This window comes from Trypanosoma cruzi, genomic scaffold (genome assembly GCF_000209065.1).
Source record: "Trypanosoma cruzi strain CL Brener 1047053516963 genomic scaffold, whole genome shotgun sequence".
Classification (NCBI taxonomy): domain Eukaryota; phylum Euglenozoa; class Kinetoplastea; order Trypanosomatida; family Trypanosomatidae; genus Trypanosoma; species Trypanosoma cruzi.
Genome location: NW_001849256.1, coordinates 18,480 through 29,323, shown reverse-complemented (window position 1 = coordinate 29,323; position 10,844 = coordinate 18,480). Strand labels below are relative to the sequence as shown.

At 53.9% G+C, this 10,844-nt stretch overlaps 3 protein-coding genes and 1 pseudogene across 3 annotated transcripts, besides 5 other annotated features; all 4 read left to right on the top strand.

The window, feature by feature from the left end:
- Positions 1-335, top strand: Tc00.1047053503827.5 (mucin-associated surface protein (MASP), putative; the record flags this gene model as incomplete). The annotated part of the gene is made up of 1 exon (XM_807515.1): positions 1-335. A coding segment is annotated over one exon (335 nt), but the record flags the coding sequence as incomplete, so codon positions are not given.
- Positions 1-10,844: part of a sequence feature (areas not merged during assembly with more than two copies in the genome that could not be assigned to a particular haplotype) that runs on past the window's edge.
- Tc00.1047053503827.10 lies at positions 1,420-1,842 on the top strand (annotated as a pseudogene).
- Tc00.1047053503827.20 (mucin-associated surface protein (MASP), putative) lies at positions 4,142-5,008 on the top strand (the record flags this gene model as incomplete). Its single annotated transcript, XM_807511.1, has 1 exon — positions 4,142-5,008. One exon carries the CDS (start codon positions 4,142-4,144, stop codon positions 5,006-5,008), a length of 867 nt encoding a protein of 288 aa, XP_812604.1.
- Positions 4,464-4,562: a sequence feature (GA-rich).
- Positions 5,460-5,483: a sequence feature (AT_rich).
- Positions 9,289-9,921, top strand: Tc00.1047053503827.30 (mucin TcMUCII, putative; the record flags this gene model as incomplete). Its single annotated transcript, XM_807512.1, has 1 exon — positions 9,289-9,921. The coding sequence occupies one exon, from the start codon at positions 9,289-9,291 to the stop codon at positions 9,919-9,921; it is 633 nt and encodes a 210-aa protein (XP_812605.1).
- Positions 9,724-9,810: a microsatellite.
- Positions 10,186-10,357: a sequence feature (T-rich).

The following is a 10,844-nucleotide window of genomic DNA, read 5'->3' as shown; positions in this document are numbered from 1 at the left end:
ATGATGCCGGCGCCACAAAGGGGATATCAGCAGGCAGTCAAGAGCAGCCGATTTTATCTTCTGGTGCGGAGGGAGCATCGAATATAACAAATCCCAACAGCACCCAAACAACTGGAGACGATGATCCAGCAGCTGATGGTGCAGGGGCAGCAGAGGGAAAACAAAATGAAAATAAAGATGCCAATCCGAAGGAAACACCATTCGAAGCCACAGCCACGAAAAATACAACGTCGACGACTGGCGACAGTGACGGCAGCACCGCGGTCTCCCACACCACCTCCCCTCTTTTGCTTCTTGTTGCGTGTGCGGCTGCTGCTGCGGTGGTGGCCGCGTGAGAGTGAGGGAGAGAGCCGTGCACCGCCCGCACACACACTCTTCCTTCTCTCTCTGTGTGTGTGTGTCCCCTTGCATGGACTCTCGCCCTCACCTCACCCCACGAGGCACACACATAATGTGCCCATTGTATATATGCATGCACACCCATGCAGGCCCGTTGGTGCTCTCTTTTGCACGACACGCACCGCTGCCGTCCTGCCTGGCTGCATGGACGGAGCACCGTAACTGTTTCTGTTTTGTTTTTATTGCATTGAGTGGGCGACCTCTCTCTCTCTCCCTCTGTGTGTGTGTTTTGCTTTACGGGAGTAATGAGAGTGTGTGTGCGCTGGTCGTCCCACGCGTTGTTATTTTTTTTTTTGTTTTGAATCTTTGCGTACGTTCTGGTTGGGTGCATCCACTTTACTTTCATTGATTGGTTTTCTTCTTAAAGTGCGGATGGATGAATTTTCCCTTTTTGTATTCTCCTGTTCTTTGTTTCTCCCACGCAATCGGTCCTTGTTGCTTCAGCAAGCCACGAAATATTTGCCTAACACCCACATCAATGGCTTACTTGCTCTACACCCCACATTAGTTTGAGACGCTGGTGCTGCTGCATGTGATGGTGCTTATGGTGCGATTGCCAGCGGGTGCTTTGCTGTCACTTTGACGTACCCCCGATTTGTTGAATATGTGATGCGTGCCGACAGCACGAATTGGATCCGCGTTGTTGTGAGGGACGCGCCCTTTTTGAGCGGTGAGTGCGCTGCAGCCATACACCGTCATTGGGAGGGATGGATGCCCATCCGCATCAACGTATCCACAAGGGACCTGGATGATACTGGGAAGTATTGGATCTCAGAGAGGTACTACGCAATGAATTCATCGAATGACAATTGCGAGTGTGAGGATGACGTTGTATCCTCTGCGCACGGGATCATTCTCGAGAATGAAGTTGTCCCTGCTGCTTTCAAACTGCATGCGGATTGTCTGCTCGTGCAGCCACTGGAGGGTCCTTTGATTGTGCCCCCATTTGCCACGGGCAGCGTTTGCATTCGGTTTACGGTGCGTGCTGGGCATTGTTCCACTGGTGTTGCCAATGCTGACATGGTGCTGTCCGTGGCAGAGCGCTGTCGGTGGTGGTGAGCTCGACGACTGCCGCGATGGCTGCGAGGGAGCACCACGACAGCGACGACATTGATGGCATGGAGCTGCAGGATGGCGATGGTGACGGGAGGACGCTGGAGTCGCACTGGTCGCAGCGCCACGCGAAGGATGAGTGGATGTCACCGATTGTTTGTGCCGTCTACTGCACGGAGCTGACGCTGGCCGCATTGGCTGACCTAAGCTGCATGAGGGTGAAGTGGGAGATGGCGGAGCCGATGCGTTGGTGAAGGAAGTCGGGCTGTAGGCTGCTGCAGAGGAAGTGCTCCGCACCGAACATGAGTGGATATCCCCAGGTGTTCTGAAAAGCGGGCGTTCATGCCAGACGCTGCACGTTGGATCGGTATTCGAGTGGTTGGTGTGTAGACGAATTATCCATGAAGGGTCAGCAAAACGCCCGATGGACAGTTGCCCCATCATTGGTCCCGCACTGGATGTGAGAAATGCTGCCGCTGTTATTTGGAGGGGAGAATATTTGTCCGCGGTGCCTGGGGACAAGCCCTCTTCGTGGTGTCTGGACACGCTTCCAACCAACACGATGGATGCGAGGGACCCGGAAGAAACATACATCTGAGTGCTGCCATGCATGCGGCATTGCGGTGTCTCGGCATGCAGTTGCGTCTGAGAGTGACTGAAGGGAGTAACGCCCGTTGTACCCCATGCACGGCCGAGGCGACGATTACGTGGGTTGCTCCGCCCTACGATGAGGGAAAAGCTATTTTCCGTGACCACGCGCAGGTGTGCACGATATCCGCCACCAGCGGCAGCCTGTTTCCAGTGGTTCCGTGGGGTGGCGAGGAGAGGGTGTATGGAGCAGGACGGTCTCACTGGCATCTACTGAACAAGCTTTGCTACGGGCATCCGTCCCCGATCCAGAGAGCATTGAGAGCGGCCGTGGCACACCACCGAAGTATGTGGACACGGCTGCTCCCCAGAAGCATCCGTCGCCAGAGGAGAGGGAAGTCGCCTCAGGTGCCACGACGGCAACGGAGTGCTCTTGCCCAGCGACACCGCGGGTACGCCGCAGGAGGCGGAGAAGAAGCGCGATCTTCCGGACATCGACGATGTGGCCGCCGATGGTGTGACGTCTGTTGTGGACAATCATTATGAGATGAGGCCGCCAGCGACAAGGCCGGTGGCGGTTCCACAGCCACGGGAACCAAGGGCCCTGATGCCGCTGAGACGCGCAGGGCGCCGTGGACCCTCCGCCGAGGGAGGATGATGCGGCGGTGGGGCGCGGGGTTGGGAGGCAGACATGAAGAACGCCCCGCCTCCGATCCACGGCAGTAACAGTGCGGCTGCTGCTTGTCCCTTTCCGCTGCTTCTTCTGCTTGCCGCTGCCGTGCCAACACTCAGCAGTGGGTGCAAGAGAGAAAGGCCTATATCAACTGGCATGTTCCTGTCAGTATATACATACTCTGCTTGTGCGTATACTTTGTACCATGGACATGCTGTATGCACTCTCCCTCTTTTGTGTCGGTCGCTAATGTGGCGGCACCACGCGTGTATTATGGGTTGGGCTAAGTAATTGTTTGACTTCTTCTGGAGAATACTGTGGGGTGTTTTTGTGCGTGTACGAGGGATCTGTGTGGTTTTGATTTCCCTATTTTTATTTACTTGCTTTGGCATTGTGTAATGATACTTCCCTTCTCCATTATGTGTGTTCTGAAGTGTTGCTAGGGCACCGGGAGTGGATGCCTGTGGACGCACGCCGTGCATTATGCGCTACATTGGTGGGAGGGGAGACTGACATAACTGGCGGGATTCAGTAAGGCGCTTTTCTGCCCACAGACCCTGCAGCTGCAGCAGCCCGAGTGGCGCTTTGCATATGGACGTGTGGATTGTTTCTCTCTTGCGAGGCCTTTTCTACTGCGTGTCATTCTCCGCTCGGGTACCGTGCCCGTGGCAGCAGCGGCGGCATCAAAAGGACTGTGTGCGTGGAGAGTCCTTGATTGAGTGCCTGTCTTACTTCTCTGTTCTGTCGATTGATTGTACCGTGTGCCGGCCAAACGGTTGACATGACGTTCTCCTGACGGCGGGGTCCACGTGACACGATGTTGCGTCGCGTGGTTTGTTGCGGGTGTGTGATTTCCGCAACGGTTTTTGGGCGGTTGACTGTTGGGTCGTTGAGGGCGGCGTGGCGACGGGTGCGGATGGACCCGATTGTGTGCCGTGGCTGCTCGTGCGGGGGAGCCGCGGGAAGGAGGAAGGCAGCGGAGCGATGGACTCACGAGGAGTGCGGTAGCGTGCAGCCATGAAGATTGGCGACAGGGACTCACTGCCGCTGTGAGTTGCCGTGTGTGGTGTTTGTTTCTGTTATTATTACTTGCGTTGTTGGATGTGGCCGCTGTGGGGGAAGACTGTTTTTTGTTTCTTTTTACGCCGTTTTGGGATCCTTTTCTGCACCGGCATCACTGTGTTCTTGCCGTACTGTTGCGCCCTCTTTCCCTTCCATTTTGGGGCAGCTGCGGGTGGGTTTTACATGCCGTGGGGTTGTGTGCCGTGCTGTCCGGTGTTTCATTGTTGCCTGTTCTTCCTGCGTGCACGCATCCCCCATGCTCGTGACAGCAACCCTCATGCAAACGCTACTCCTCCTTTTCCATGCTGCTGATGTGTGTGTGTTCTTCTCCTCCTTTGTCCCTCCTAGACTGTGTGTGCAGCCGTGATGATGATGACTGGCCGTGTGCTGCTGGTGTGTGCCCTCTGCGTGCTGTGGTGCGGTGGCTGCGGTGGTGGATGTTCTGAAACAATTTCTCCAGCTCCTCCGGATTCTCCGTCCGACGGGAACCCTCAAAAAGAAGGAGAGGCCACAGATGTCACTGGAAAAGGTGACCAAAGCGGTCAATCGGAAGCGTCTCGAGGAAAATCACCGGCGTCCGAATTACCGGCAGCGCCAGCGAAATCATTACAGGAAACACAATCCGGAGGAGGTGCACCAGATTCGGCAAATACAACGACGGACAAGAATAATCCAAATACAGAAGGTAAAAAGGAGGAAAAGGAAGAAGACGAAGCCGAAGAAGAGGAAGACGAAGAGGAAGAAGTGGAAGTGGAAGAAGACGAAGAGAAACAACAAGAAGAGGAAGGGAATCAAGAGGCAGACGGGGGGGATGTTACGAAAGAAGAAGAGGAAGAAGGGAAAGGGGAAGAGAATGGTGCGAATGAAAAGGGGGAGACAAAGAAAGAAGCTGTTACCGGCACCACGGAGGGGATCTCAGCAGGCGGTCAAAAGCAGCCGATTTTATCTTCTGGTGCGGCGGGAGCATCGAATATAACAAATCCCAACAGCACCCAAACAACTGGAGGCGATGACCCAGCAGCTGATGGTGCAGGGACAGCAGAGGGAAAACAAAATGAAAATAAAGATGCCAATCCGAAAGAAACACCAGTCGAAGCCACAGCCACGAAAAATACAACGGCGACGACTGGCGACGGTGACGGCAGCACCGCGGTCTCCCACACCACCTCCCCTCTTTTGCTTCTTCTTGTTGTTGTTGTGTGTGCGGCTGCGGCTGCGGTGGTGGCCGCGTGAGAGTGAGGGAGAGAGAGCCATGCACCGCCCGCACACACACTCGTCCTTCTCTCACTCTGTGTTTGTGTCCCCTTGCATGGACTCTCGCCCTCACCTCACCCCACGAGGCACACACAATAATGTGCCCATTGTATATATGCATGCACACCCATGCAGGCCCGTTGGTGCTCTCTTTTGCACGACACGCACCGCTGCCGTCCTGCCTGGCTGCATGGGCGGAGCACCGTAACTGTTTCTGTTTTTTTTTATTGCATTGAGTGGGCGACCTCTCTCTCTCTCCCTCTGTGTGTGTGTTTTGCTTTACGGGAGCAATGAGAGTGTGTGTGCGCTGGTCGTCCCACGCTTCGGCTTTTTGTTTTTTTTTATTTATTGTTTCATTTTTGTTGTGGTTGAGTCGACCCATTATGTTTTTTTTTTTGGATTGGTGGTTTACTTAGAATGTGGACGCATGATTTTTTATTTTATTTTATTTTTTCTTTTGTTTTGCGATATTGTCAGTGTTTCTTATCCTTGTCAAGCCATGAATTGCTTTCTTTTACGTACAGCATGCGCCAATTGGTCACGTTAACCCACGGTCTGCAGTGCTGCTGGTGCTTGTGGTTGTGATGATGTGTGCGGTGTGATTGCCGAGAGGGAGTCCGTTGCCGCCAGGATTCGTGTGGGCGATTGGGAAGTTTCCAGACAAAAGGTATGAGATGTCTAGTGCCATCTTCAGTGGCAAGGCACTCTGCTCTATATGAGCGTGCGAGCCTGCCAGCTGCTGCACGATGTACCTCCACAGGGAGATCAGTTGTCGTGGTGGAGCCGTACAATAGTGCAGCGGATCCAGATGCGAGCTCGGCGAGAGATGAAGAAACGTCTGTCCATAATTCAAAATCATACGCTCCCAGAGAGGAGTAAATAGAATCAAGAGCCGTGCGCTTGACGTCGTCAGAGGCGTCTTGGGCAAAGCGTGGCTGATTAAATTCCACTTTATTGCAGCTCACAGTGTCCCAGAGGAAATTACGATGTTGAATAGGAGGAGCACGATTGTGGCTGTGGGGTGTCCCAATAATGTTACATACGCGGCGTAATCCATTAATAACAGCATCTCTCGGGAGCGGGATTGATGTCGCCAATTTATTATGCATGGACGGCGGCATAGGTTCCGAGTGGGTAAGGAAACGCAAATCCTCAATACATCGAAGAAGTGTGAGGCGTTTGTGTTGTGTGGGTGCAAGAAGCCAGAGTATCCTCCGCAGCGGTGCTGGATTGGCGGCCAGGTGGACAGAAGTATCCTTCTTTGCTGCGCGTGGGCCGAGCGATGCAGTGCAGCTGTCGCGGTGCGACGCACTGTGGAAGCACCCAACCAGAAAGTATCGCGTGGTGTGCTGGGACGCCCCAGCCTCTGCACCCAGCCGCAGCTGATGGCGGCGTGGCACGGTCCGCATCGCAGTCCAACTAAAGCATTGTTTTTTCATTTGCATTGTGTTGTGTGACGAAGGCGCGTAGGAGCTTCCCGATGTGGTTGGAGACTTGCGATTCTGAATAATGCGTTGCAGTTGCGCAGCGTCGTTTTGAGAAGCAGGTGAGTGACTGCCCGCATTAATCAGCAAACAACATCTCGGATGACAGCAGGAAGCACTGCGGTTTCTCCTTTTTTTGCAAAGCGAATTTATTGGACGTCACGTTTGATTGGCAGCTTTTGTGGGAGAAGGTGGGAGGCTGAGGGCATGAGGACTGAATTCATTTAGGTGGCTGCGTTCCGTTGAATTGCGGCCAGTCGTGGCACTCTTTTTGGGGTTTGGATGCCTGTCTCTTTTGTTTACTTCCCACCGCAGCAGGTGGATAACACTGAACCGAGGAACATTTGTTTGACCGCGCGTGGGCTGCTGCCGTGCGTGGCGCATGGACTATGTGATTGTGTGGGGAGGTGCGTTGGGGTGACGAATACTTCTGTTTGGCGTGTCGCGGTGTGTCGGAATGATGTTCGGATGGCATGTGGAGGGTGTTGTTTGTAGTTTGCGTGTCTTCTCTGGTGGAGCCGACATGTGTGCGGGATTGTGGCATTGCTGGCTGACAGTTCCACGTCACTCTTCGGCATTCCTGGATGTGCTGAGGAATGACGGCTGGCGACCAGCGTGTTGGTGCTGCTGGTGGGAATAAGTGCATCGGAAATAGGCCATTTTCTCTTTTCCGTGCTGGAGCCGATGAAATGGCACGAGGGTACCGGCTGCAAGCTGCCTGCCAGCACGTGTGAGCAGCGGATCCATGCACACACCGACGCTCATCGCAAGAGCTTGTTCGATCACAGTGGCCTTTTGTGGCGTGCTTTTATGGGCGTCAGCCCATCGAGGAATGTGTGAAGCAAACGGCTGACTGCACACGAGGAAAATAAGTGCGTGCACTGTGCCGTGTTTCAGCGTCGGTGGCAGAGCGACAGGAGGCCCGTGCTGGCAACTGAGATGTTTGCGTCGCGAGGGATGTCGGTGTTGATTTTGGATCGTCGAGGGTGAAGTGATTTTGCTGCTGCCCGTGTGTGTGGCCACTCCGGCGGAGGGCGGAGACAACAGGGAGGGATGCAGGCGCTGCGTGTGTGTGTGTGCAGGTGCCATGCAACAACGTCACAACAAACATGCTGCGACTCGGTGACCCTCACATCGCTGTGGTCCTCACGAACAGCCGAGGCACGGCCCGCATCGATGCACTCAGTGGACGGAGTGAGGCATCTTTGAGGTGCCGCAGGGAACAGGATGTGTTGACGCAGCCGCGACGTGCATGGAGTGTCACGATGGCACAGTCAGCTGTGGCTGGTGGAATATTTACTTCTCGGAGGCAACGGAGAGAGAGAGAGAGAGCTGCTCCTGCTGCTGGCGTCATTGCTGCCTTTTGTGGCCTCCCATGCCGATTATTGTCTGTCCGCTGATCATGGATGGCATGCCTCCACTAGTGACGTCGTCTGCAGGCATTCCACAGCACCAGTGAAACACACATCACGTCGCATGCTTTGGCTGTGGATGTGGTGTCGTGAATGCAGCCGGCATTATTTTGCCCGACTCCTTTTCACTGCTTTGCGACGAATAGATGCGTCGCCGCCCGAGTCATCCACTGCAGCTCCGTGTGTTGTACTGCCAGCACAAGACTCTCCTGTTGTCTGACGCCTGGCTGACAGTCGAACACCACTGCGTTGGGACACACAAGGATGTGGACTGCCGCTCACGGTGTTGGGCACCGCTGTTTGGATGTGGCGGCCACACGAGCGGATGTATTGTGGCACAATGAAATGCGTGAAATACGCGGAATCACAGCGGCTGCAATAATATCAACGGTGTGGCACCACGGAGTATGTGAGGGGGTGATGCATGAGGAATCAGAGTGGGCGGCATGCGAGGGAAGTGCACCGCGACGGAGCGTCATCCGCCCTCAGCCTGCAGGGGAATGTGCACCCACAAAATATATGGTCGAGACACCACCAAACACACATGCCCTTCCATGCACCAATAAATAGGAGCGAAGGTGCGTTCTGGTGCGTGGGAGTCCACTCACATATTTTCATTTCCACCGCAATAAACGGTGAGGAATCAGGTGCCACAGCAACGAAGGAGGAAATAAAAACATTTATTGCAGCACTTTACCAGCGAAAGGCAGGAACGACACAAACCGAATTATTGGCTGCACCGGCACTCGAAAACTTTAAAATAGGAAAAAATAATGCTGCACCCTGCGGGAACCCCAACACACGACCCAGGCATGAAGGTTTACCCCATGCAAAACAAAACAAAACGTGCAGACATCTGCCAACATCCAAACAGAAACAGAAATAAATAGTTTCCTGCACTCTTCCATTCCTTGCGCTGAATATGAACGAAGGCCAAAGGCAACTGAGTTGCTTTTGTGATGAATATTGGCTGCACTTCCCGTGGACCAACAATCCACGTGGTGTGCGGAGATCTCTTCCTTTTTTACTGTTACTTTGCTTTTGTGTTGCTGTGTGCGCTGCACCTCCTCTTGTGTGTGTGCGTACCCTCCGTGAGGGATGCCGGCACGACGGACCGCTCTCGCCGTATGTGCATGCGGTGGAGCCTTGTGTGCCGCTCCTGTTTGCTTCTCCCTCTTCCATCTGTGTGTTGTTGTTGCGGCAGGGCTGTGTGTGCGGCGTACGGTGCATGCCTGGCTGCTGCCCTCTCCTCATGTGGTGTGCCCTCTGTGTGTGTGTCTGCCGCACCTCTCGTCTCCCCTGTTGCTCTCCATGTCCCTCACTGTGCAGATCAGCTCCACACCACCGAACGACCACACTCACGATGATGACGTGCCGTCTGCTGTGCGCCCTGTTGGTGCTCGCCCTGTGCTGCTGCCCTTCGGCGCGAGCGACAGCAGGCAAGGTTAAAACTGAAGAAGAAGTTAACGTACAGGTTACTGTTTCAGAAGTGCTAAATAAGGTCGGTGGGGAACATAATTCAGATACCGATGTTGATGCATTACAGACAGGAAAAGCAGCGTCCGGTGCGGGACAGAATGATAATGGGACGCCTTCCAGTAACTCAGAACCACTAGTTCCGATAATTGATACGATGAAGTCAGAAAGTCCGAAGGATGTTCAGGAGCAGGCAATTGATGGAGTCACTGAGACGGCAAAAGAAGGAAAAGAGAAACCCCTTAATCCAGAAGTAACAGATACATCCGATGCGCAGCAGTCAACAAGTTTGACTGCTGTAAGGAAGGTATCAGAGAGCGAGACCACTGCCGCAAATACGACGACCACTACAACCACTACAACGACCACCACCACTTCGCCAGAGGCACCAACTACAACCACGACGACCCACACACCGTTACGTCTTCGCGAAATCGACGGCAGCCTCAGCAGCTCTGCGTGGGTGTGTGCCCCGCTGCTGCTCGCCGCATCGGCGCTGGCGTACACCGCTGTGGGCTAAAGAGGTGTGTGTGCGGGCTGTGCGTGCCAGCACTCAGTCACGGGGGTTTGTGCGCTTTTTTGCTTTATAGCGTAATATGTAATAGAAACCAATGATCTACTTTTGCTTTATTTGCTTTCGCTGCCCTGCTGTGTGCTCCATGTTGCTGCTTCCTGTATCCACCACGTTGAACGCATCCCGGACACACTCACACCACGGAGACAACTGTTTGTGTGGACGCATGTTTTTCTGCTTGTGCATGCACACTGGGGGCTTTTGGTGAAGTTTTTTTTTGTGTGTTTTTAATTTTTTACTTTTCTTCTTTTTGCTGTTTTGTTATTAATTGTTTTACGTGTTTTTTTTCCATGTTTACTTGCTGCGGGGCCTTCTTTGTTTTCTTTCATTTTCTCAAGGTTTAATTTTCTTTATTTTTCCTGCTATTTTCCTTTTTTGTCTTGCCCCCCGCCATCCTTCTCTTTTTTGCCTTCGGGGGCAATCACTATGGACGTTTTTCTTTTCTACTCTTCCCTCTTCTAATTGTTTGTTGCTGCACTCTTCCTGCGAGGGGTGTCGTGTGTTTCCGCCCAACTGCTCCACTCGCACACCCACCGACACGCTCATGACGACGGCCCTGTGCGCCTCGCCTGCTGCACGCATGAGGAGGGGCCGCGACGAAGGGCGCGCTGAGGGAGCCGTGACGTGTGGGCGTGCGACGAGGGCCTGTGGGGCGGAGCACACATTTCTTCCCTCTTGTTTTGTTTTCTTTGCGGCGAGGGCGGGCAGACACCCGCAGCGCCACACACACAGCCACACCCTGCCGCCGTGTTTTTCTTTAAGGATTTGTTTTGCTTTGCGTGTTTATTTCATGCGGTGGCGCACCCTTCGGTGTCGGCCTCGTGGGCATTTCTCTCCCCTCCGATGATTTCTTTTTCTTTTGCTGCGCT